Here is a 27,692-nt window from a genome sequence, read left to right as displayed (position 1 = left end):
CTGATTACAAATCCAGGTGAATACTGGGGAGGACTTTTGCTTTCTGAACCTGGACTTTCCTGGACCCCTGCTTGATAAACATTGGTTATGTGATCATTGTTGTCCTGACGTTGCCCTAACACTGCCCTAACATTGTCCTAACGTTGTTCTAATGTTGTCCTAACGTTGCCGTGTTGTGTGCTCCGCACAGGGCGCTCCTGGACGGGACGGCTACCCGGTAAATTCGGCTCTTGTTTTATTCCGCTAAATTTCACCCTGTTTCCACCTTCCCTATCGCCCTGTCCTCTGCTCCACCCCCCTCCTCTGGGTGGGTGTCTGTGTGGAAACCTCTGTTCGGTCCACACCTGTTCCAGGTGATCTCAGGTGTTCCTGATGCACCTGTCACCTCTGACTCCGGCCCGTACTCTTCCCTCCTGTCTGCCTAAATGACACGTCCTCTGTGTGTGTCAAGGTCAGGGTCATTTCAGCTCCGTCAGAATTTCATTTAAAAGCGCCCACACATGCGCACACACACACACACACGCTATACAAATTGAATTTACTTGAATTGATTTAAATATTCAAGCATGTTTAAAATATGAATATTGCAATATCTGAAGAGGGCAATAATTTGTCTATTTTATCATTTATTTTACATTTATTTTACCAGGTTAGTCCCCTTGAGATTGAAATCTCTTTTACAAGAGAGATCTGACCAAGAAGGGCGACACATTTAGATCTAGGCAGTCCCAACATAAAAGCATACAGACAGAACCGGGACAAGCAGGATGTGCCAAGACACAGTCACGCACAAAAAGCTGTCTAAAACATTTGCCATTTGCAATAGAATCTGCTTCCAACATCTTTACACTTGCTGACAGTGACCAAGCCCAATATATCTTCATCATTTTTGTCACTCAGTATATTTCAGTATATTAATTTTCCACATGCGATGGTTTGTCCTGACTGTGTGCCCAGTCTGTGTCCTTTCCTCAATGTAACTTCATTTCACAACGGTCCTCTTTTTATTTACGATCTGCTGGTGCGCTGCCACGCGAGAGCCCCGTCCAGATGTGCAAACGCACCCCGCGTCCTCCGTGCAGAACTTACCTGACTCCATTTCAAACATCTCCCATAACTGAGTAACTTAATAATATCTGCAATGCGATATCATCACACGATGTTTACTTAAAGATAAATCGGTTTGTTTCCAGTTATTAGAGTGCGGTACCCGCATACTGTGTTTATTATGACATCGGAGGTATGTTCACCCAGAGCCGGTCCAACTATTCAACTATTACATGGCGCCCCCTGGTGGATGTGAAACGTACGACCAGCGGGGGGAAACCCAGGTTCAGAAAGTAAAAGTACTCCCCAGTATTTTGTACCAAATCACCTGGATTCGCTAATTAGCACAATTCTTCAGCCAGGAGGTCGAATTAATTCGTGAAATCAGCTGGCTAAGCTCATGGGTGGAAAAAAATTCAAGGCTGGACTTTTACTTTCTGACCCCTGGGCTTTCCATCTCTTGATTAATAAGTAATGAGTTGGCTGCTCATTACCGAAATTGTATATATGTTTTAAAAGAGAAATCGGCTTTTACTCCATTACCGATTGGTGTATTAGTCACATGTTCTGAATTTGGCCTTGAGAAAGGCGCAGCGAGCAGTTAAAACATCGTGTTTCTTGTTGATCAGTAAGAAACGTCTCCTTCCCCCATATGGAACGCCAAACAGAACTACAGAAGCTAATAATCAGTCCTGACTCAGACCGGACCAGCGAGTGTTTAGGAAATCCTGACGACTGTTTACGACAGAGTTGTTCACAAGCTGCTCTCTGATCACAGATAGCCGTTCACATTCGGCATCCACTTTCCAGAAATGATTTTGGCAGAGGAGTTTGTGACATGCAATTCTATTCATGTTTCTTTTTTTCTTTTTTTTTGCACAAAGCAAATTTAAAGTTGCTAATTCCACTGAGGGGCTCTGAACAGTGGTGACGGTTACCTTGGAGACTGGTGATGAGTATTAGTGTGAGAATTACGTGAACAGAACCAACCCTGTCGGGTTTTGATGGCATTAAAGGTGCAATAGGTCATTTTGGACTTATAATGGTCAAGAGACGAACTGCACCTTCAAACCACAACACTGTTTACCCCTCCCCCTTCTCTGTGAACACGCTGACGTTGAAACGCCATTGGCTGTGGCACTTAGAACCCATTCTCATCCAATGAACTTGAATTATTGCAGTGGTGCAGGGTGCCGGCCCGTTTACTGCATGTTTTGAAACGCGAATTTAAGGACTATAAACACGGGCAGAGGGTGAGTCCACATGTCAGTGAGTCTTTTTCAATGATAGGAAGGGATCTACAATGGTCTTGTAACAATGTTTTAACACAAAAATCTTATGTATTGTACCTTTAAGCCAGAATGCTGTTGTGGCCCCACAGTGCTCCAACACAAGCAATATCCACAGATTACCCGTCTGTTAGTCAGAGGGGAACTTAGCTTAGTAACTTCAGGGCTTTCCCTGCTTTCTTCTCTGGTTCTGAGCTGGTCGTCCTCCTGATGTTGGGAATCTCGCTGTGTGCTACAGTTCCAGATCTTCCTGCATCACATTCCTGACAGGAAAAGCCTGCTCTTAATTATGGATGGGGGGGGGGGGTGCATCTGTGTGTGTTTGTGTGGGAGGGTGTTCTTGAGATGAGCAATCTGTGTGCTCATCTGTTCATATGAGTGTATGTGTGTGTGTGTATTGTGTGTGTGTGTGTGTATGTGCTTCTATATACAGTTTGTTGGTTCTCAGTCCCTCAAACCATTCCTGATTGGGTCATTTTGACCTTCCTGGTTCTGATTGGTTCATCTGAGCCCACTCCTACGGGAGCAGCATTTGTGCTGAAAGGGTTAATGTTTGTGCTGGATCTTAAAGGGTTCATGTTTGTGCTGGATCTTAGAGGGTTAATGTTTGTGCTGGATCTTAGAGGGTTCATGTTTGTGCTGGATCTTAAAGGGTTCATGTTTGTGCTGGATCTTAGAGGGTTAATGTTTGTGCTGGATCTCAAAGGGTTAATGTTTGCTCTGGATCTGAAGCTCTGGTTCTGATACTGAGGTCCAGATGGGCCGGGGCCTGCTCTCCCTGGCTGCCTGTGTGGTGAGTGGGAGCAGAGCAGCTTGTGAAGTCGCTCCAGACCACGAGAGCCTTTAACACAGGAGCCTGGTTCTGGAGCGGGACACACATGCGACGGGACAAGCCTGTAACCAGAACAGGGCCCGGGAGTCAGAACCCATAACCAGAACAGGGTCAGGAGTCAGAGAGAGTCTCTGTTCTCATGTACCATTGTCCTCATATACCTGCTTCTCAGGTGTAATCCTCTCTGCCACACCATGTGTCTGTTTGATCGTGTGTGTGTGTGTGTGTGTGTGGAAGATGCATGCTTGCATGTATCTGCAAGCTTGGCTCTCAATCTCAATCAGGTTCATCTTTATTTCCAAGACATATGGAAAAATGGTCTAATGGTCTAATGTACCAACTAATGCAAAAGAAAGAGGGACAATATCACAGTGGCTGAGGAAGGGGTTTAGTTTTGCCATGAAGACCAAGAAGAGTTGATCTGGTTTTAGACACCAAAAGAGAGGATTGCAGACAGGAGAGGTCAGAGCGGAGAGAGACTTCTCCTAACTTCTCCTTTTGAGGATGGAAGGAAAAAGTTCATTACAAAGGCTATATTCAAACTAACTGCTGACTGTGAAGCTAACTGACATGAGGCTTGTGCCCTTGTGCGCGTGCCCGTGGATTCACATCGGTCCAAAACCGTCGGCGGAGAATGACGGCTCCAAAAAGCGGCGCCAGTTCGGTTGGAAATTTCTCACGCTTCTCCATCACTCGCCACCGTCATTAATCACAGTCAACCGGTAGACTTTATGTTCGGCGCTTAAGAAAAAGAAACGCTGTAGAGTTTGACAGCGGCTGCGCTGTGTAAACACGCGGATATTCGTCCTCGTGCTCTCACGCTCCCTGTTGCCTTGGTAACGTGCCCAGAGAGACAACCGTGTTCGACGGATAAAAAGTTCGTCGGAAGTCTGAAGAACTGGATGCGGTACAGCTGCCGAAAAGTATTCCGTCCCTGTTTGCACTCGTATCCGATGTGGTCGAACGGATCAGATTTCTGGGCGTCCCTCTCATCGAGCCGCCTTTAAACGCTGGAGTTTTTAACGCGCTGCTTTTAGACTGAGATCGCGTTTCTGCTTGCGCGTCATCCGACATACTGTACCTTCAGGTTCTACAACAGGCCTATTATAATGTTGTTTGTTAGCGGGATTTCTGAATGACGGGAGAAGACCCGCGCTGGAACTCCAATATCCGATCCAGATGTGATTCATATCAGATTCACGGACAAATCCAGTCCATATTTAATTTCTCATGTTTTTAAAACCACAATTTTTAAATATGACACATTTCAGATTTATCAGGAAATCAGATATGTGTACGAAAAGAAGAGTGTAAACAGGGCAGGGGTGAGTGCAGGTTTGTGTTCAGCCCAGTGCATTTGTACCATTGGCACTGGGGTAGAGATGGCCCTGGGGTTTTCGTGGCCCCAAAGGTCTCCAAAGAAATGAATTTTGTGCCCCAGGGCTGATTCTGGCCCTACATTTAATGCCAGTGGCTGGCTCTGAACTTGGGGAGGTGCCAGCCATTAACAATAAGAATTTGTTATTTAGCAGATGCTTTTATCCAAAGTAACTTACAATTGATTAGGCTAAGCAGGGGACAATCCCCCTCTGGAGCAATGTGAGGTTAAGGGCCTTGCTCCAGGGCCCAACAGCTGCACAGATCTTATTGTGGTTGAACCACCAACCTTCCAGGTCCCAGTCACTACAGGCTACAGGCCTCCCCAATCATCCCCGAAGAATAATCTCGCCATCCTATCTTTGGATAAAGGCGCTATATAAACGCCAACCATTTACCGTTATGTATATAGTAATCAATGGCTGACGCCTCCCCTCCCTCACCCTCTCCCAAATCCTTTGAATTATATTCTCAACTACGCCGACATCAGAGGCAGCCTCTGCGGAGGGGGGCGGGGGGGGGTCTGATGTGGGACAGAGCCGTATCAGAACCAGAAGGGCTCCGCGTCGGCGTTGATCAGACGCAGAAAGCTCTCGAGAGACTCCGTCTCGGAGAGAGAGCTATTTATACGAGCGTCGGTGCTGCTGCTGCCACAGGATGTCAGAGACGAGGGGGCTTTGACACATGACAGACACCACAGAAGAAGGAAGAGTCAGAGACGGCATTGATCTGAGGGGAGGGGCGCTGGCTCGGTACCGCTAAACGTGTCGGCCATAAAACGGGCTCCGTTTTGACGGCAGGGTGAGGATGACATGCGTGTTCAGTCCAGACACGTTCAGTGAAAGAAACTGTCCGAGGAACGGGGGGGACGGGGGGGGGACAGAGAACAGACTCCCTGAACGTCTGGCTGGCATTGGATCCAGATGTGCCCAGATATTCCCATCCTCCCTCCTGGGCCGCGTGGGACCCAGAGCCGGGTCTCATCGGGAATACGTCATATTTCCAATCGTTCCCGTCCGCCCCTCTCCCGGCATTCCGGACCCCAATATCAGGACCAGATCTCCTACACGTCTCTCTCTCCACAAGCCGGATGACCTGAGATGTCGCCTCAAAGGTCCCCCCCCCCCCCCCGCCGCACCCCCCCTTACCCAGCGAGTCAAATTCAAAATCAAATCCATAATGCTTTATTGGCCTGACAAGATACAGCTTATGCAGCCAGAGCACCGAAAAGAACATGAGGAACATACACCGTTGAACTCATGAACATAGACGTGTGTGGACAGTTCACAGGCCTACTAAAACAGGCTCACTAGTTGTCCCTCTGTTTATGGCAAGCTGTGACGTAATTTGCCGCTGGTGTGATGCATTTTTTGTGTTCTCCTGATAAATAGGGGAGCTTTTGGTGGCTTTATGGGATGGATTTCCTGCTGAGGATTATGTGTAATGGGACTGAGGATGTCGAAATTCCTCAGAAGAGGGAACTGGTAGAACTCAGATAAAACTCCCCCAAGATCTGATACAACGATATGAGATTCCTCTCTGTCTTTGACTCAGTTTGACGATTCCACTGAAGATTTCGGATCGAGCATGTGAACGCATCCCTTCAGATCATTACACTGTCTCTCCTCCTCCTCATCTGCCAGGGATACTGTCCACAGAATTATGTGCCAACCTGCGCGCACACACACACACACACACACACACACACACACACACACACACACACACACACACACACACGTATAGATGACAGACAGGGTGTGGTGTCTGTTGCTCACTTCCTCTCCATGCGTCACTCCTCTCCCACCCCCCTGCTCTCCCTCCCCTGATCCCCCTGCTCTCCCTCCCCTGATCCCCCTGCCCTCCCTCCCCTGATCCCCCTGGGTCCTGACCACATTTCAGGGTTCCAGGGGTGACTTAACCTCTGCCAGCCGCTCACAAATCAGGCCCTATCTCTCCCCCCCGTAATGGCTTTGCCAGAGAGACGCGCTCTCGGCCCCCGGAAGTCTTTGAACGGTCTCCTGGAGCCGCGGCCGGTGGGGGGGGTGGGAACGCCGGCTCTAATTCACCTTTTACGGGGCCTGCGATAAAACCGGAAGTGCGGCCCCGCGGATCGCCGTTCCGTCCGGAGCGCCGCGGATGATGAACGATGAGCGCTCCCACAATCCCCGGGGGTTCCCCCTCCGCAGAGCCGGGGATTGTGGGAGCTTCAACAGCCCTGCGCGCATTTCCTTCTATTCATCAAAGAGACAACGGGACGGTTTAGCTTTGACACCCCCACCCCACCCCTGTTTCAGACACACTGGAAGAGACGAGGGGGCTTTGACACATGACAGACACCACAGAAGAAGGAAGAGTTAGAGACGGCATTGATCTGAGGGGAGGGGCGCTGGCTCAGTACCGCTAAACGTGTCGGCCATAAAACGGGCTCCGTTTCGATGGCAGGGTGAGGATGACATGCGTGTTCAGCCCAGACACGTTCAGTGAAAGAAACTGTCCGAGGGATTGTGGGAGCTTCAACAGCCCTGCGCGTATTTCCTTCTGTTCATCAAAGAGACAACGGGACGGTTTAGCTTTGACACCCCCACCCCCCCCCTGTTTCAGACACACTGGAACGCTGAGATTCTGGTAAACTCCCCCTGGTTATCTCCCAGCCACCACCCCCCCCCCCGCCATCCATGAAGTGTTCAAAGTTGGCCTCTTCAGAAGACCAGATGGATTTGGAAAAATCTTTTCATTCTCTCCGACCCGGGAGATCCAGTAAACTTCACTCAGGGCAGTTTAAGTGTCAGTGTGACTATTATAGATTACCTTCCCAGAGCCCATTGCCTCTTCCTTCTTAAAGGGAGAGTGTCTTTAAAAAGGTTTCAGGTTAAGGGGACTGTATCTGTGGCCAGTTCCCTATATAGTGGACTTTAATTTTTCTCGATAACTGCCTGACTGATGATAACAGTAACCGTTATTGAGAGTAATCAAATGTTTACTGGTAATATTACATTTAAATAAAACAAAAAAATCTTTCTTCGGCCTTGTGTAATTTATGACGTAATAAGGCCTAAGAAGTCTGGTGTGGCTGGGGCAGGTAGACCTGAGACCAGCCTCACGGACGCTGTTCTGCACAGGGACGACAGGCACTGCTGTTTCAGCACCTGAGACTGAGTGGACAGCAACCTGTTCTCCTGGCCTTGGAGCCTAGTGTGTCTGCCTCTCCCTTTCCCCTTTACACACACTTACACACACACACACACTCTCACACACACCCCTCTACACACACACACACACACTCACACACACACACACTCCTCTACACACTCTCACACACACACACTCCTCTACACAGACATGCACACACACTCTCAAACACACACACACACTCCTCTACACACTCACACACACACACTCCTCTACACAGACACGCACACACACATTCTCACACACACACACTCCTCTACACAATCACGCACACCTGTGCTTACACACACGCGCAGTCACACACACACACACCCGTGCACACACACACACACACACCGGTGCTTACACACACTTTCACACCCATGCTTACACACACACGCAGTCACACACACACACACACACCCAAGCATACACACACACACACACACACCCGTGCTTACACACACTCACACACACACACCCATGCAAACACACACACACACCCGTGCATACACACACTTACACACACACACACACACCCGTGCATACACATACTTACACACACACACACCCATGCATACACACACACACACATACTTACACACAGCAGATCCCTACACAAGGGGGTAAGTAAAACTGTAGACACTAAAATATGTTTCAGGCTTTGCACTTGGTCAGCAGATAAAAGGAATGTAGCGCTCAAAGCCTCTCTACCTAAAACGCACAACGTCAGAAGTGAACGTCTCGCTACCCATGATTCACTTTGATTGTTATTCCGCCATGACATCACTGTTTAAACAGGTGCTTTCGAACGCTCGGCAGAATCTGGCACTGGGGTCACATAGCAGCACACGGGCCCTGGGATGTTTTTATTCCTGGAGCAGTGCATTGTGGGCGCCCGAGTTGGTGACAGGCTGTTGCATGCTGGGATTGCGTGAGGTTGGTGTGGCGCCTCTACACTCCCGTCCCATCGTTTTGGGGCCGGGGTGGAGTCGGGTCTAACGGGTTGTAAAACGGGGTTTCTGGGGGGTTTTTTCCACTGCAATCAGTTCAACGGAGACAAGACAGGCGAGCAAACGGAAAAAACGCTCTCAAGATTATACACACACACGACCGCGTCCCCCTCCTCTTCTCTCTCTCTCTCTCTGTGTATATTTCAGCCTTTTCAACCTTTTTCATCTCCCTGGCCTCTCCCCCCGCTGTTTATCCTCCCCCGGTCCTCTTTTGTCTCAGATGTATTACGTAAATAAACAAGCTGTGCTGATGATTTTATGGAGAAAACTGCCAGAGAAAAAAGGCGGGATAAATCATGCCTTTAGCAGGCAGGCCCTGTGGGACGATGTCATATTTATTTAGAGTGCTGTATACTTTCATGAAGCTTTTCATAACCGCACAGTCCTGTAGATTTACAGTTCCCCCCCGGTCCGTTTATGGCCGTACTGCAATGCTCCCCGCTTATGGAATATTCACAGAGTAATTCATAACGATAAATATAGGTTCTAAAATATGCCTTTCGGTCTTTCAGGGTCCTCTTGGCTTGGATGGCAAACCCGTGAGTACTGGTTAATACGGTCAGGCAGAGGTGATGTGCGGGTTACCATTTCGTAGGTTTGATTCACGAGTTTTCCACACAGACGCACTGGGCTGTAGTCTGTATGGTGCCGGTAGACACTGGCACACAGTCACACATGCACACAAACAATCATGTACACACACACACACACACACATACGTGCACATAAACACACACACACACATATGTACCTAATCCTTGCCTCTGAGAGTGAGGGATGGTTCTTGTTGCAGGACGAGTAACTCACCTGTTAGTCATCAGGACTGTTTACCCTGGCAGAGAGAGACAGAGAGAGAGAGACGGAGACAGAGAGAAAGAGAAAGAAAGAACAAAGAGAGAGGGAGAGAGAAAAAAAAAAGATACTTCTGCATGAACGTGTTTTTATCATTTTCAGCATTTACTACTACTAATAATATTAATAATGAATAATATTAATAATAATTAATAATAATTAATTCCTTTACCCCAGGAGCTCTGTTGTTTAACGGTCTGTTTCCCCTACAGGGTCCTCCAGGTCTGAAGGGCATTCAGGTACGTCCGTCCCCCCTACCGCACCCCACCCCTTAATCGCTGAATTCACCTGCATCATAATCCACCTGGTGAGACCCCTAACAGCAGTCTGTGGACATCTGGAAGCCACAGCGTTGAGCTTAACTCACACTCAAACCTGAGGATCATCAAGTCACGGTCCTCCAGGGCCAAGAACTGCTGGTTTTCCACCCTCCCTGTACCTGGGAGTCAGGTGTGAAGCCAGTTTGACCAATCAGCAGCACTAATTACCTGGTTAATTACCCGGGAGGAAAGAAAACCAGGACTGGATTCCTGCTATAACCCATCTGAAGTGGTCACTTGCGAAACTTGCGTTTGTGGTTGACACGGTGATTGGACTGTGGACCGTGATTGGTTGGCGATTTGCGTCGGAACACATCGGTGAGCCCCCTTTCACCACTCTGATTGGTCAGGCAGTGTTTTAGGGCATCAACGCAGACTCTTCCCGTTGGTCGGCCACTTGGCCATCCATCACTGCACCGCGCCAAGTTAATGTCCGCTTCCTGCACCGGGAGGACGCGGAGATAAACTGAGAAGCATAAGATGGATGACAATAGCAGACAAGAACAGAGGAACATAAGAGGGAGTTCCTGAGTCTGAAAACGGCTCTTATAACGAGCCCATTATAACTGGCCCTCCGTTCCTCTCCCGCTGCCAGGAGAAGCGCGTCTTCCCGGGCGGAGTACAAAGCGCTTAATGATGATGAATTTGGGGTTTGTTTGAACGGCGCTCCCTCAGACAACGGCAGGCTCTCGTTTCCGCCGATGGAGGAGATGTCAAACACGCCGCCGCGTCCGTCGCTGAAGTTTTACGGGTTCCTTCGCAGACGTCGATCGCGTGCTGAATCCGCTGGGTTTTGGCTTTTTCAACGGCGGAACGCGCTGAAGTGAGAGGTCATCTTCGGATGGGAGAAGTAGAGCGGATAAACAGCGGTTTCTCCCGCTGTTGAGCCCGGGACGGGATGGGACGGGGGGGGGGTTAGGTGCTGAAAATAGATCTCAAAAGGAAAGAGAAGGTGCCCTGTTCCTTCGCCAAGCGTCCTGGGCTGAACTCTCACTTGGAAATCGGTGCAAGACGAGAATCCTAGCTTCAGCAGACGGGCTGTGGGTGCTCAACTGACCGCCATTATGTTATGTTTCACTATGTTATTGTCACATCTGTGCCCTTTTGGCCATCTTTATTTTAAACAAGAGCGTTTTCGCCTCTTGTTTCCCTCTGTGACCACCGTAGTCTGTTTCCTGCTCCATTCCCTCTCATTCATTTGTTTCACCCGTGCTCCATTTGTTGTCTCCGCCACCCACTCCTTATATGTACTTCCTTCCTGTCTCTTGTCATTCATTTCACCTGTTCCTTATCTGTTCCCCAGTTCACACACCTGATTCCTGTTTCTGCTTGCTATCTGTTGCATATATACCGGTCTGTTTCATTTACTCAGGGCTAGTTTGTCATATCCTGTATTCTGAGTCGGTCCCTGTATTTTCCTGTCCGTGCTTCTAGCCTCCTCTACACCGTGCCTTCACCCCTGTAATTCCCCTGTCTGTTTTGCTCTGGTTTGTGATCTCTGCCTAGTTTTTCCAATTGCTCGCCGTGTGAAAGAAATGCTTCGTGAAGTCCGTGAGGAATTTATCCTTTGCCGATCTCCAGTCATTCCCCCTCGTTCTAGCGCACAGGGAGAACGTTTCTCAGTGTGCAGGCGATGGTTTGGCGCTCCCTCCAGACGTGAGGTGAACGTGTGTTCACTCTTCGCTCGGTGACTGCGGAGGATTCTCACTGACCCAGGGTCAGTCAGGAACCGTGAACGTGTCAGATAGCCTGTTATGTCCGTGGCGATTGTTGCCGTGGCGATTGTTGCTGCCATTGATCTAGCGGGGCCTGTCGGTGTGGTTTCCCACAGGGCGGACGTGTAGCTCATAACACATGTTTCTCTGACTTCTAGCCGACTGTGTCTGCTTATTTTCTCAATTGGATATGGCCTATTGTGTATACAACGGCTATTTTCTGTAGGATAGCTAAGCCTGACAAAATACTTTTGCGGGTTGAAACTTTGTTTTCAAAAAGCAAGAGAGTTAGGCTACAAACACAGGTGAATAAGTAATGAGGTAGAGCGTGAAAAATGGGAAAAGTCTGGTGAGCATTGTGTGCGACATTAAAGCTTGTTTTGGAGGATTAGGCTATAACAGTGTGCAGGCCTCTCTTTCCAGGTCATACCCCTGACTCCGGTGGAGTGTTTGGATGTTTTGATTTCTCTTTTCACTGATCATGCGTTTCTCCTTTCTTTCTCCAGGGACCAGTGGGACCCAAAGGAGACAAGGTAAGGCGCCGGGAGACACGGCGTCTCTCGCTTACGAAAGAAGGAATATTTCACATATTTCTTGCGCATGGCTCCTGTGTTACTGATATCAACTCAGCATGTAGCCCAATGGCTAAAGTGCCTGTAGCCTAGTGGCTAAGGTGCCTGTAGCCCAGTGGCTAAGGTGCTTGTAGCCTAGTGGCTAAGGTGCCTGTAGCCCAGTGGCTAAGGTGCTTGTAGCCTAGTGGCTAAGGTGCCTGTAGCCCAGTGGCTAAGGTGCTTGTAGCCTAGTGGCTAAGGTGCCTGTAGCCCAGTGGCTAAGGTGCTTGTAGCCTAGTGGCTAAGGTGCCTGTAGCCCAGTGGCTAAGGTGTCTGTAGCCTAGTGGCTAAGGTGTCTGTAGCCCAGTGGCTAAGGTGCTTGTAGCCTAGTGGCTAAGGTGCCTGTAGCCCAGTGGCTAAGGTGCCTGTAGCCTAGCGGCTAAGGTACATGACTGGGACCCGGAAGGTGTGTGGTTCAAGCCCCGGTGTAGACACGATAAGATCAGTGCAGCTGTTGGGCCCTTGAGCAAGGCCCTTAACCCCACATTGCTCCAGGGGGGATTGTCCCCTGCTTCGTGCTTAGTCTAATCAATTGTGAGTCACTTTGGGGTAAAAGCGTCAGCTAACGAATAAAACTCAGTACTTTCCAGAAGGCAAAAAAATAGAATAATCCTCTGGTCTTCTCCTCCTTACTGCTGCTGGTATGTGGTGAGAGAGTAGCCAGAACTGCCAGAAATTACGCAAGTCCCATTTCTCAGAAATGAAAAAACCAAGCAGATCTGTGTTTCATAATGACAGCCGTTTGAAACACGGCGACTCCGTTCAGTCTTAATGTGGAGAGAAATCTGCCTTGTTTGTCCCTTAGAATAATCCTGAACCCAGACCCCCGCAAACCCCGAGGCTAGAACCACCATCAAGCGCTCTCTGTCACGTGACTCGTACTGTTGTTGTGTCTGGTCTGTTTTTGTTTTTGTTTACAGTGCATTGCAGCATCCAGCCTCGTTGTGTGGCACAAAGAGATGCTCAACTTGCACTTAGTAATTTAGGTGGTGCACTGCCAGTCTGTCTTAAGTGTTTTAGTCGGATGAAAGGCTGGAAATCTTTTATCTCAAGAAGAAGATATTAGCTTGTTTTAAGTTACTGTTGTCTTACCCCACTGGTACATCTTTAAATGAGTCAAACTGGCTTAACCTTACCTCGCTTACCCCCGTTTTATTTACCAAAGTAATAGAAATAAGATTTTAAGCCTAAATATGAGACTAAAACACTTGCTTTGATTGGCCAGGTCTGCAAGCGTCCCCATTTCCCACCTGTCCCTGTGTGACCCTTCTTCTTTGTTGCTTCTGTGCAGGGAGACCAAGGAGACGTTGGGCCGCGGGTAAGTCAGCCAGCCGCACGGTCGAGCAGAGATTTATTTATGTACCTCTCGATGCCCGTATATGAGCAGGACCGTGCTGAGCTCGGTGGAATGCGCTGGCCCTTTAAGGAGAAAGAGCTCAGATGTGTGATCAGAATGTTCTTAACTGAACATTCTGAATGCTGATGTGGCAATCACTGCGGGCGACTGAGAGCAGCGGAGTTCTAGAACACTGACTTGGAATTCTTTTTTTATTATTATTTTTTTTAAACCTGTACTTCAAAGGGGTAAACAGGTTGACAGAATAATAACAATACAAGACAGGATGGCATAAGGCACAACGCAGAAGCCTTGTGAAAAAGGTTGTGGGAATATGAAATTATTTTTTCTGGTGTGCCCAGCCGACACGATTGCATCCACACCCTCTGCACCGCTCCCCTGACGCCTCACAGCTCACAGCGGAAGGGAATTATGGGCCGTCACTAATCAGGAGTCAGAGGGAAGTGACGGGAAAATCGCTACACGAGTAAAAACTTCCCACAACTGCCGTTAGTCATCTGCTGCTTAACCTTTGACCCCCCCCCCCCCCCACACACAAACTTCAAACTTCCCCCAATCCCCCCAGCCCATGCACACACACGCACACACATGCACATACACTACATGCATGTCTGTACGCATACACACACATGCTAATACACTACATGCATGTCTGTACGCATACACGCACATGCTAATACACTACATACGTGTCTGTACGCATACACACACACGTATGTGTAGATTTACTTCGACATATACGCACGCAGACACAATAATACATGCACAGTTGCGTACGTATATGCACGCGCACACACACACACACACGCGCACAGATACACACACACATACACTTACTTCAGTTACATTATTGAAACTGGCAGGTTGTATATTACTGGCTGATTTGTACTCCGGGCCCTTGCCATGTAAACCCCTTTACACATCATAGCAGAGAGTTATTCCATGTGTTTTACGGTGCGGCTGGGCCCAGAGAAGGCCCGGGGGGGTGAACACTCCTCCAGTGCTGTTGTGGTGAAAACCTTGTGGCGTCGAGGTCTTAAAAACCCTCGACTGCTAAGGAGAGAAATGAGAAAAATGTTATGCCCGTAATAAAAGCCATCGCTAAAAGCCAGGAATCTCGACCCTAAACCGAGATAATATACTGCCCTCTGCCTTTGAGGGATCCAGCGGACCGTGTCTTTCACAATTCGGGGGTGAAACCGTAGTTAAATCTTGGTTAAATTACCGTTTTCCTTTTCTGAAGCGCCTGAGGCGATTCATTCAACAAAGGCGTCGTTAATTCACGCCGCGGCTGAGTGGCGTACGTTCTCAGGAAACGAGGCCTCCACAGCTGCGCATCCCACAATGCCCCGTTCCCCGGGACCCGTCAGACACGAGAGGAACGTACCTTAACGTGACATTCTTGTGGTTCCTGTGATGCATACGCAGCACGGTCGCCCGTCTGATTTCCCAGAAGGCCACTCTTCCCCCCCCACCCCCCCCCGTTCATATTCGCTGCATGTGTTTCTGCAGAAGCACAAAGACCGGGTGCGAGGCGATCGCAGACGCACGCCGTGGAGCAGAGATGTTTCAGATGTGGTTTGAGACCGTCCTCGTTGATGAATGGAGTCTTCTCCAACAGCTACGGCCAGGGTGGGGCGCTGGGCACGTTCTTTTTTATCGAAAGGCCGCTTGTGTAATTTGTCGGAAGATCTGGGGGTCGGCCAGCCTCCTGGAACAGATTGCTCGGTAACATCGGTTCTGACCTGGGGGCCGTGGAGAGGGGGCATGTGTTCTGCAGATCCAGCATTTTCCAGGCTCGAAAACTACCCCAACTTCTTTGCCAAATGAGGTCACTCCTTACTCCTAACATCCACATGGAAGCTCCGGATTGGCTGAAACGCATATCACTTGATGGTGGTCATCTCTGCTGATCACCTCATTGGGTCTCAGAGGTTCCACTCCGACTAGGGGCCTGTTCCACAAAGCAGGATTACTGAGTTAGCTGGACAACTGCACAGAGTAAAACCCAGAACCCTCCCAGAAATTGAACATGGACTGATGTGCTGAAGAGCTGTTTTGGTTTTACTCCGTGCAGGTATCCAGCTAACTCAGTAATCCTGCTTTGTGGGTTTTACACAGTGCAGTTATCCAGCTAACTCAGTAATCCTGCTTTGTGGGTTTTCCTCAGTGCAGTTATCCAGCTAACTCAATAATCCTGCTTTGTGGGTTTTACACAGAGCAGTTATCCAGCTAACTCAGTAATCCTGCTTTGTGGGTTTTACACAGTGCAGTTATCCAGCTAACTCAGTAATCCTGCTTTGTGGGTTTTACACAGTGCAGTTATCCAGCTAACTCAGTAATCCTGCTTTGTGGGTTTTACACAGAGCAGTTATCCAGCTAACTCAGTAATCCTGCTTTGTGGGTTTTACACAGTGCAGTTATCCAGCTAACTCAGTAATCCTGCTTTGTGGGTTTTACACAGTGCAGTTATCCAGCTAACTCAGTAATCCTGCTTTGTGGGTTTTACACAGTGCAGTTATCCAGCTAACTCAGTAATCCTGCTTTGTGGGTTTTACACAGTGCAGTTATCCAGCTAACTCAGTAATCCTGCTTTGTGGGTTTTACTCAGTGCAGTTATCCAGCTAACTCAGTAATCCTGCTTTGTGGGTTTGACTCAGTGCAGTTATCCAGCTAACTCAGTAATCCTGCTTTGTGGGTTTTACACAGTGCAGTTATCCAGCTAACTCAGTAATCCTGCTTTGTGGGTTTGACTCAGTGCAGTTATCCAGCTAACTCAGTAATCCTGCTTTGTGGGTTTGACTCAGTGCAGTTATCCAGCTAACTCAGTAATCCTGCTTTGTGAAATGCCGCCCAAGTGGGAGAGAGAAGGAGAGAGAAATACAAGGAGAGAGAAAGTGAGAAATAAGTAGGAAATGGAGAAATAGTTATTTGCCATGCCACAGGGGTGTCCGTCGGGAAGTCATTTCCAGTGCGGTCGGAAAAAATCTCTCAAAATCCATGACCTTGAATTTTGTTTCTTGCCCTTTTAATCCAGCCATTACGCGTTGAGTTTCCTGAGAGAGTTCGGAGCAATTTCGACCGAGGAGTGTCTCTTGTTCCTGCAAATCACGGAGCTATCATCCACTTAGCTCGACGTATTCAACGCTAAACGGGAGAGTAAAAGCCCCCGGCGATGCCGTAACTGTCTGAAGTCAAACTTCAGACGAGGCTGGAGGAACACGAGTGGGATTCTGGGAATTCAAGAGCGTGAACTTTGACCCCGAGGTTGTGCCTGATGGGTGAGGTTAGCCCCCTGGACCGTATTCTCCGAAGCTGAGGTCAGGTGATCACAGGCAGCGGAGTTCCACCTTTGGGAATGAGACTCCCGTCCGATTGGAGGATGCCGCGTCTCCCCCCCGCCCCTCCAGCCAATCAGAGCTCATTAATCTTCATCAGCGCCGTCCCTCAGATGACGTGATCCACGGAATGCGCTTGATCCCTTTACCGGACGGGCGCTAAGTAGGGAGACGGGATGCGTCACCGTTTTCTGACCTCACCTTTTTCGCCGTTCGACTCCTGAGCCATCCGTCACTCCCGGCAACCGACCCGATTCACTCGGCCCACGGAAAGCCCCTCTGAAGCGGGCGATTGAAACGTTTCACAGCGGCTCTGGCTGGAGCGGAGCACTTCCTGTTTGGTGACGCGCTCTCCTCGGGGGAGGGGGGGGGGCGTTTCAGGCGCGGGGGGGCGGGGAGGATGCTGGAGTGGGGGGGGGGGGGATAAGGAGGGCAGCAGGGTGAAGGAAAGGTGAATTTGACACTAGAGGGAGATGCTGTGGTGTCCCGATCTCACCATAACGTTCCTCAAACACAAACCACATGGCGGATCTGGCACCCCGTCCCACACACACACACACACACACACAGATGCGTACACACACTCACACGCATACGCACCCCCTCTGAGGGGAATTCGAGCGGAATACACACCACACCGTGTAAAATTATCCCCGACAGGCAAGGCGCTTTTGGTGTTGATTTGAGAAAGGTAAAAAAAAAAGATCCCGCTTTTGATACAGTCCATCATACGCTAACCAGCCACAGCTGCAGTCACACTGCTGAGAGACACAATGTTTGAACTATGACCTATGAACTGTGACCTATAGGAAACACTGTGGTGGCAGTACCATGGCGATTAGGGGTTTGACAGAGAGTAACAATAGAGAGAAGTCTAGCTGAGAGGTTAAATTGCTCCGTGCTTAAATCTGCTTTTGCAGACCTCAGCTCTGTTTTTACAATGGCTCCCCATGGGAATGTTTCTTACAATGAGCTGTTGATCCATACTTTTTCTGTCCTTATTGGGTTCACACGAGTTGTTGGATAGCCTAGCCTGTTAGGTACAAAATGGAAAGGTTTATTTGGGCGAAATGTAACATTAACGCAGATTTTATCTCGATGGATTTGAAATTTGTGGAATACGGTCTGTGTTGCGGGTTGTCGATTAGCACTGCCGCACAGTGACACACTCAGAACTGTCGTCACGGTGACTCCAGGGCGGGTTTCGGTGAAGTCGAAGCATTCGGTCTGTGGATGTGTGTGTCTGAACCCCTAAAACTCTCACTCTCTACCCCCCCCCCCCCCCCCCCCCCCCCCCCAACCAGGGCCCCCCAGCTCCCGGCAGCTCTGCAGGTCTGCTCAGTAATCAGATTCGCTTGAAGGTTTGTCCCTTCTCTCTCTCCGTACCTGTGACGGCGGGGCGTCCCATCTCCTCACAGACACCTGCTGCAGACCTCCGCCGCCCTCTCTTTCACTCTTTCACTCTTTCACTTTTCCTCTCTTTTTCTCAGCGGAAAATGCCGGATCCTCCTTTCCTGAGACATCCCTCCTTTTCCTGGGATGCAGTCCCACTTCCTGGCCTGATCTAATCTCTGGTTCTTTCCCTCTCTGTCTCTGTTCTGTCCTCCTCTCTTCCTCCCTCTCTTCCTCACGTCTGTGTCAGATGGTCTTCCCTCGCTTTGACCACGGCTTTCTCTCCGGAGACCAGCCCAACTTTCAGAGACGCCTGCTGAAGGTAGCGTTGCTACATGCGTGTGTGTGTGTGTGTGAGTGTGTGTGTGTGAGAGAGTGTGTGTGAGTGTGTGTGTGAGAGAGAGAGTGTGTGTGTGTGTGTGTGCAGTGTCTGTGTGTGCGTCAGTGTGTGTGAGTGTGTGTGTGTGTGATAGTGTGATAGGGTGTGTGCGTGTGTGTGTGAGTGTGTGTGAGTGTGAGAGAGAGTGTGTGTGTGTGTGTGTGTGTGTGAGTGCGTGTGTGTGAGTGTGAGAGGGTGTGTGTGTGAGAGTGTGAGTGAGTGAGTGGGTGTGTGTGTGTGAGAGAGTGTCTGTGTGTGTGTGAGTGAGTCTGTGTGAGTGAGTGTGTGTGAGGGTGTGAGTGTGTGTGTGCGTGTGTATGTGAGTGTGTGAGAATGTGTGTGAGTGTGTGTGTGCTTGAATGAGTGAGTGTGTGTATGTGCGTGAGTGAGTGAGTGAGTGTGTGAGAGTGTGTAAGAGTATGTGTGTGTGTGTGTCTGTGTGTGTGTGAGTGTGTGTCTCTCTCCCTCTCTCCCTCTCCTTCTCTCTCTCTCTCTGATATTTCTTGCATTAATGAGTATTGCTTTTTGAAATAAACGTCTGTTTCAAACTAGAAAGAAGGTCAGAAAGAAGAAAAGCACGCAGGCTAAAGCTCAGTTTGGAATGTGTGTTTTTCATTACATTTGCTTTGTTGGTAAAACTGTGTGCTTACAATATATGCCTGCCAGAACTATTCTAATTACTGAACAAAAATAGTTTTTCTATTCTGGGGCTATAAAATAAATTCTTGATAAAAATCGCTATGGGATGAGGGTCTCTGTTTTTGCACTTCACCGCAATATTCAACCCAAATGCCTTTCTGGGAGTAAATATTGAGACTGGCTCTGTGCTTCAGCTGAGCTGTGCTGTTTCACTCCGGCCAAGACTGACAGCTCCAGTCCTGCCAACAACCAATCAATATCAGACACTCAGTAGAGTCACAGGAGACTGTAAAAGGATGGTCTACTGTGTGTGCAGGTGTGTGTGTGTGTGTGCGTGTGTGCAGGTGTGTGTGTGTGTGTGTGTGTGTGCGTGTGTGCAGGTGTTTGTACATGCACTGCAATAATTAGACAATAAATCAATCTCAACAAGCATTTTAGTCTTACGTTCAGACTTAAAATCCTATTTTGATGACTTTTTTGCTAAATAAGACAAAACTATTGCCAATGAGGTGAAACATTTTGACTCTTTTCAAGATTTGCCAATGGAGGAAGAAAATTTCACTTGTCCAGCAAACAGTAACTTAAATCAAGCTAATATTTTCTACTTGAGGGAAATAAAATAAGATTTTAAGTCTCATTACAAGACTAATACACTTGTTAAAACAGTTTTGCAGTGTGTTTGTGGTAATAACTTTAAACTAATAAATTCTCTCCGGTTTCATGTCTCGTTGTGGGGTTTTTAGGGCGATCAGGGGCAGGCAGGCCCCCCCGGTCCTCCAGGACCCCCAGGGACCCCGGGCCCAAGAGGACCTCCTGGAAACACTGGGAAAGATGGACCACGAGGTCCAGCTGGAGAATCGGTATGACTCCCATTGCCCCATTACATTACACAACAATTGTTAAGCTGACGCTTTTATCCAAAGCGACTTACAGTTGATTAGGCTAAGCAGGAGACAATCCCCCATGGAGAGCTTGGGATTAAGGAGTGCTGAGCCCAACAGCTGTGTGGATCTTATTGCGGCTACGCTGGGGCTTGAACCACCAACCTTCCGAGTCTGAGTCACGTACCTTAGCCTCTAGGCTACAGCCTGCCCCCTAGTGAACAAAAGCCAGAATCTAGATACCTGGAGGGGTGGAAATCTTGGTTGACTGACGTTTCATGCTAAATTAGCCCCAATATAGCCCCGATGTTAACCAGATATAGCCTGGGTACTGTACATTCTAGTCGACTAGAAAAATTTCACTTCTCAACCAAATGTAGCTGGGTCTTCACCTGAACTCCTAGAGACTAGACTTCTGACCACAAAAATGTTCACTGGGACAGGGCTGCCATTTTGATTTTGTCCGTACTGAAGGGAGGAGAACATTCAATTCCTCTGCTGGCCCTACGAGTTCCCCTGTCGATCTCCAGGAGTTCCCCTGTCAGGCTCCAGTCTTGGTTATTTATCTGACACTTTTATCCAAAGTGACTTACAGTTGATTAGATTCAACAGGTGACAATCCCTCCTGGAGAAATGCGGGGGGGGACCCTGATTTCACTTCCCCTGTCAGGAGTCCTTGCCGATCTCTCCCTTTCCCAAGCCACACACACTCCACACACTCTTTCTCCACCATGAGAATGAACCCAAACAGTGGTTAAATTAGTGGAAACATGGCAACCTGAAGACTCTGCTTCCCACTGGCCCTATACCTACACTCTGATAGGGCTGTTCACTGCAAAAACACGAAAAATAAGTCAGTCTTAACAATTATAAAATCTTATTTCTATTACTTTTTTGCTTAATGAGACAAACAGAACTGCCAATGAGCTGAGAAAGTTTGACTCATTTCAAGATTTGCCAATCGGATGAGAAAATGTCACTTGTCAAGCAAACAGGAACTTAAAACAAGGTAACATTTTGTTTTCAGTACACACAGCCAGGGTGGGTGGGTGCAGGGCGGGGGGGGGGGCGCTACAAACTCAGCACACAGAAGCCCCCCCACACAGTAAACCGCCCTCTACACCAGCAAGTTCAGGCTCTCGGTTACGAAGCAAAAATAGCAGCCCAGTTCCCTTCTCATCTGGTTTGTGTCAGAGAGAACAGCCACAGATAATTTTAAGAACCCCCACCCCCCCACCCCACCCCCTCCCATCCCATCGCAGTCTGTAACAGATACGGCACAAGCTTTGCTTCGCTAACTTTTTTTGGTTCCCCCCCCCCCCCCCCCCGTGAAACAATGGCTCTCGCTTTCAGCTAAACCCCGCTCTCCCAAATCAGGTTTATCACTTCAAAGGTCAGAGCACACAGCCATGCTGAAATATGCGGTCGCAGTCTGAGAGCTCGGTTCTGTTTTGCCCGAGCTCGGGACTCCGACGCGTCCCACTCCGTCTCTTCTTCTGTGGTGGAGCGGCGACCTCACCACCAGGCCCGGTGTTCCGCAGGGTGAGAATGAAACCCAGATATTCGAGCTGTAAAACTAAACACCGTACACGGGAGGTGAGGGGGGGGGGGGCATGGGAGTAGCAGACAGACAAGGGGTATTGTTTCTCCTGTGGGCTGGCCTCCAAAGTCACATTTCAAGTTGATTTAAAAGCAGAAGAAGAAGAAGAAGAAGAGGAATTGCGAAATCTGAAAACACATAATGAAATAAAAACTGAATGAAATCCCTCCCTCCATCTTGCACGCAGATGTCACCGCATCAGCAATATCAAAGAAGCGGCCCTTTCTCTCCTTCCTTTTCTGTTCTGCCAGTCGGTCTGGTCCCTCCGTCCGCGAGGACACGGTGGCCCAGTCCCGCTCCGGGGGCCGAACCTGACCTCGCCGTTCCACAGGGAGATCATTCATGTTCCCGTCACTGTCCACCAATTTCAAATTGCCGGTTCCGTTCGCTCGATGTCGATTTTAATTAAGATAGACGAGACAGCGAGGAGCGTTTTCATTGTGGATTGTCCGCAGTCGGTAAGTGTTGCAATTTCAGCGATCGCAATTGCGGTTGAAACCCAAACCAGTGCACGCCGGGGTCCCCCGGGTCCGGCTTTGAGGACCGCTGGCCAGAAACAGCCTTGTTGATTTAATGCCTTTCAAAAGCATCAGCACTCAACACATCCGTCAGCAAAAATTCATTTCAGTTTAATTCAGCAGCTGAAATGGTCAGCTCTATCTGGGGCAGCCTGTAGCCTAGTGGCTAAGGTACATGACCGGGACAGCCTGTAGCCTAGTGGCTAAGGTACATGACCGGGACAGCCTGTTGCCTAGTGGCTAAGGTACATGACTGGGACAGCCTGTAGCCTAGTGGCTAAGGTACATGACTGGGGCAGCCTGTAGCCTAGCAGCTAAGGTACATAACTGGGGTAGCCTGCAGCCTAGTGGCTAAGGTACATGACCGGGACAGCCTGTAGCCTAGTGGCTAAGGTACATGACTGGGGCAGCCTGTAGCCTAGCAGCTAAGGTACATAACTGGGGCAGCCTGCAGCCTAGTGGCTAACGTACATGACCGGGACAGCCTGTAGCCTAGTGGCTAAGGTACATGACTGGGGAAGCCTGTAGCCTAGTGGCTAAGGTACATGACTGGGACAGCCTGTAGCCTAGTGGCTAAGGTACATGACTGGGGCAGCCTGTAGCCTAGCGGCTAAAGTACATGACTGGGGCAGCCTGTAGCCTAGTGGCTAAGGTACATGACTGGGGCAGCCTGTAGCCTAGTGGCTAAGGTACATGACTGGGGCAGCCTGTAACCTAGTGGCTAAGGTACATGACTGGGACAGCCTGTAGCCTAGTGGCTAAGGTCCATGACTGGGACCTGGCAGATTGGTAGTTCAAGCCCCAGTGTAGCCACGATAAGATCCACAACTGTTGAGCAAGACCCATAACCACACGTTGCTCCAGGGGAAAGTCCCTGGTGAGACACCCCTCATTTACAGGTTCATATAATACATGACAGTTATTTAGCTGACAGTTTTATCCAAAGCAACTTCCAGTTGATTAGTTCAATTCAATTTTATTTTATTTGTATTGCGCTTTTCACTGAAGACTGTCACAAAGACGCTTTACAGAGTAACACAGAAGCGAATAAATCGCATATCACACACACACACACACACACACACACACACACACACACATACGTGTAGATTAGACTGAGCAGGGGCCAATGCCACCTGGAGCAATGCAGGGTTAAGGGTCTTGCTCAAGGGCCCAACGGCTGCACTGATCTTATCACGGCTTTAGTGAACCACCAGCCCTCCAGGTCCCGGTCATGCACCTCAGCCACTAGTTGTCAAGCATATTGGTAAGAAGTAAAAGCAGTATTTTCCCTTCACTTGTACCCATTGCCACCTACTGCTCTTCAGCATCATAGTCTTCCTCACTTTTTGGGATCATGTACAGTGCAGTCCGTAAGACAGTGACACGTTTTTCATTGGTTCTGGTCTGTACTCCAGCCAATAGACAGTTGAAATAAATCAGTCACTATGTGGTGCAGATTTTCGGATTTAATTTGAAGGTTTTCACATCCATATTGGGTGGACCGTGTCACAATTACAGACCTTTTATGCATGGTTTTATTTCAAATTCAATGTGTTGGAGTAAAGAGCAAAAACAAAAAAACAAAAATGTGTCATTGTCCAAATACTTACGGACTGCACAGTATGGCCTTCCCCGGCCGAGTTCTCCTGCCCTCCATTTTACAGCCACCACTTCCTCAGAGCAGCTTTGAGGAACAGTGACACCCGGTGGTGGCTGTGCAGAATGCATACTGTGCTGCACATTCGAGATCTGCTTCAGCCCCTGAGGGGTGCTAAATTTTCCTCTTTCCTCAGGGTGTTCCTGGAAGAGACGGCATAGAGGTAAATCAACTGCAGGTTTCCTCTCCATTACACACACATACAAATTATTTATACACACATCTGGGCTGTCTGAATTCTTTTTTTAACATGAGTTTCTTTATTCTTTAATTTCCTCTCTTCTTGCTCAGGGACCAAGAGGCCCACCTGGAAAACATGTAAGGAAACAAACACCTGTCCAACATCCACCCTCACACAAAGACCTGGAAATGTACAGCATCCAATCACCACCCCGCACACACACCTGTAACTGTACAGCATCCAATGACCACCCTCACACACATATACCTGTGCCAGTAGAACATCCAATCAGCTCTCTCACCGCCACCATTAGCAGACAACAATTAACCAATCCACAGACACAGAAAGTTTTTAGTAAAAACACATTCCTGATTCAAAAATTGGGTCAGTTCAGTAAGGTAGTCTGTACATTGTGTGAGCTCTAGATCGGAGTAAAGTAGACTGCCTTGGGAAATGGCATCCAGTGTGTTTGCAGTTAAGTTTTTTACTCACTGGAATAGCCGCTAAACCTTTGGGCTCATCACCACCCATCGCCGAACTGAATCCAGGAAAGGCTCCGGCCATTGAAGTGAGCCACGTTTAACGCCCTCTCTGATGCGTCTTGAGTCCGTCCGCGTGTGTCGGCGTGCGTCTCCCGCCCGTCCGCGTGTCACAGAGCGAGTCCTCTTCCTCCGCAGGGCGAAGACGGCAAGCTGGGATTATCCGGGCCTCAGGGAGCCCCGGGGTCAAAGGTCAGATGATGATGCTAATCCCGCTAACGCCGCTAGACGCCGGGTTTCCCCACATCTGCCGCCTGGGAACGGCCGGCCCTTGTCCGACCTCCTTATCTCCGCCCTCCTCCTTCTCCATCTGCCTCTGTTCCTTTCATCCTCCTTTCGTCCCGTTTGTCATCTGCAGACCCCTCCTGTCATGCCACCCTCTCCTTTCATGTCCGAACTTCGCCCTGTCCTCTTTCGCCTCTTAATCGGCAGGGTTATCACCCCGCGAGGCTCCGCCCATCCCTCTTCTTCCTCGTAGTGAAATTATTTTTCCTGCCTTTTCCGATTATGTCTGCACTTCATTCGAAGGCAGACCTGGGTCAAATACGTGATTGTTTTTCGATTCAAATACGTTTCTGTGCTCGATTGATCTTGCCCGGGGCCAAACCAGGGGACCAGAGGGCGGGGTTCGCACTTTTTGAGAGTGTTTCATAGGTCCCAGTACACCAGAGAAGCTCAGTGTAACGAGAGAGGTTTTGTGTCCGAGGTGGGACTTGAACCCCGGCCTCTCACTCGTCCTAAGATTTCTTAGAGAAACGTCTTACCAGTCAGCTAAACGCAGAATCGCCTCTAGCCAAGGGCAACAATGTTATTTTGAATTTGAGGGTTATGTCATCAGGGAGCATTGTCACGGTAACCTTTTACTAGCTAACTAGTCGAGCTAACCCCGCTACACCAGCAAAGCGTAGGAAAGTATTTGAATCCAAAAGAGTTGAGTACTCGACCCACGTCTGTTCAGATACGGACTGAAGGTGTGTATGCGCTCCCCTCTGAAGCGTATGATGTCGAAGGGCGTTGGTTCTACACCGTGGTCGTACGTAGGTACACTGGTTCTCAGGGTGTCCATCAACGAGCCGCAAAAAGGTCACATTCCCGCCTCTACGGTCCGGCGCTCTGCCCTGATCACATGATTCAGGCTGCTTCTCCCCATTGGTCCAACATCTCACCAGAGGAAGCAAGCCATTGGCCGCTGTAGTTTGTGTCTGCCTATGATTTGAGAGCCTGAAGCCAATCACAGATTTGTTATGGTGGAGGATTCTGTTTCATTGACGGAAATTTCGTTGTTGGGTTTCGGAGAGTAGAGGCAACCTCGGGCGGTGATTTGTGGTCAGCGGCAGGAAACCTGAGGTGTAGCAGACAAAGGGATGCAGTGAGCTACAAATTATCTCCCTGTAGAACTCATGTTGGGTTTCTGTAGCTGTAGTTTCCCATCAAATTCATGTTGGGTTATTGTAGCTCTAGTGTTAGTTTCCTCTTGAACTCACTTTGGGTTACTGTAACAGTAGTGTTAATTTTTTCTTCAACTCACGTTGGGTTATTCTAACTCAAGTATTAGTTTCCTCTTGAACTCACATTGGGTTATTGTAGCTCTAGTGTTAGTTCCCTGTGGAACTCATGTTGGGTTATTATAACTCTAGTGTTAGTTTCCTCTTGAACTCATGTTGGGTTATTGTAACTCTAGTGTTAGTTTTCTCTTGAACTCATGTTGGGTTATTGTAACTCTAGTGTTAGTTCCCTGTGGAACTCATGTTGGGTTATTGTAACTCTAATGCTAGTTTCTTCTTGAACTCATGTTGGGTTATTGTAACTCTAGTGTTAGTTTCCTCTTGAACTCATGTTGGGTTATTGTAACTCTAGTGTTAGTTCCCTGTGGAACTCATGTTGGGTTATTGTAACTCTAATGCTAGTTTCTTCTTGAACTCATGTTGGGTTATTGTAACTCTAGTGTTAGTTTCCTCTTGAACTCATGTTGGGTTATTGTAACTCTAGTGTGAGCTTCCTCTTGAACTCATGTTGGGTTATTGTAACGCTGGTGTTAGTAGAGTTCCCAGCCGACCACTCCTCAGTTTCTCACGCGTTACCGCTCTGTGTCCACCAGGGGGAGTCGGGACTGCCTGGGGCCCGAGGGGAGAGAGGGGTGGACGGGTTCCCCGGACTCAAGGTAAGAACGCTGGTAAAGGAGGGGGCAGGTTCACCCTGTTTTGGGGTGGGAGGGGTGTATTTGTACCATAGATGCTAGCATCTATGAATTAGCTAGTGGTATTGGCTGAGTGTTATCGGGTGTGAGTGTTATCGGGTGTGAGTGTTATCGGGTGCGAGTGTTATCGGGTGTGAGTGTTATCGGGTGTGAGTTATCGGGTGTGTGTGTTATTGGGTGTGAGTTATCGGGTGTGTGTGTTATTGGGTTTGTGTGTTATCTGGTGTGTGTTATTGGGTTTGTGTGTTATCGGGTGTGAGTGTTATCGGGTGCATGTGTTATCGGGTGTGAGTTATCGCGTGTGTGTGTTATCGGGTGTGTGTGTTATCGGGCGTGAGTGTTATCGGGCGTGAGTGTTATCAGGTGAGTGTTATCGGGTGTGAGTGTTATCAGGTGTGTGTTATCGGGTGTGAGTGTTATCGGGTGTGAGTGTTATCAGGTGTGTGTTATCGGGCGTGAGTGTTATCGGGCGTGAGTGTTATCAGGTGTGTGTTATCGGGCGTGAGTGTTATCAGGTGAGTGTTATCGGGTGTGAGTGTTATCAGGTGTGTGTTATTGGGTGTGAGTGTTATCGGGTTTGTGTTATAGGGTTTGTGTGTTATCAGGCGAGTAGCACTGCTGGTGCTGAAAGCTCAAAGCAGCTGATTCTCCCTCTGCTCTCCTCAGGGCGATAAGGGTGATGCTGGAGAAATGGGACCCCAGGGAGATGCGGTGAGTGCACCCTCCATGTTGTACTCAAAGAAACTCTTGCATTGAGTGCACATAGCAACAAGCTGCCGCACCC

General features: G+C 48.9%; 1 protein-coding gene across 1 annotated transcript in view; it reads left to right on the top strand.

The window, feature by feature from the left end:
• The first annotated feature begins 196 nt into the window (after window positions 1-196).
• Window positions 197-27,692, top strand: part of LOC133123088 (collagen alpha-1(XXIII) chain-like) — a 36,851-nt gene continuing 9,355 nt past the window's right edge. Inside the window, exons 1-12 of the mRNA XM_061233359.1 lie at window positions 197-217; window positions 9,242-9,268; window positions 9,794-9,820; window positions 12,123-12,149; window positions 13,519-13,545; window positions 18,565-18,636; window positions 20,076-20,192; window positions 24,128-24,154; window positions 24,283-24,309; window positions 24,850-24,903; window positions 26,810-26,872; window positions 27,575-27,619. Coding sequence (XP_061089343.1) covers window positions 18,565-18,636; window positions 20,076-20,192; window positions 24,128-24,154; window positions 24,283-24,309; window positions 24,850-24,903; window positions 26,810-26,872; window positions 27,575-27,619 — 405 coding nt within the window. The 5' untranslated portion in view covers window positions 197-217; window positions 9,242-9,268; window positions 9,794-9,820; window positions 12,123-12,149; window positions 13,519-13,545. The remainder of the gene's footprint in view (window positions 218-9,241; window positions 9,269-9,793; window positions 9,821-12,122; window positions 12,150-13,518; window positions 13,546-18,564; window positions 18,637-20,075; window positions 20,193-24,127; window positions 24,155-24,282; window positions 24,310-24,849; window positions 24,904-26,809; window positions 26,873-27,574; window positions 27,620-27,692) is intronic.

This window comes from Conger conger, chromosome 3 (genome assembly GCF_963514075.1).
Source record: "Conger conger chromosome 3, fConCon1.1, whole genome shotgun sequence".
Taxonomy (NCBI): domain Eukaryota; kingdom Metazoa; phylum Chordata; class Actinopteri; order Anguilliformes; family Congridae; genus Conger; species Conger conger.
Note: the sequence above shows the minus strand (reverse complement) of the source record. Positions and strands in the feature narration are given on the sequence as shown.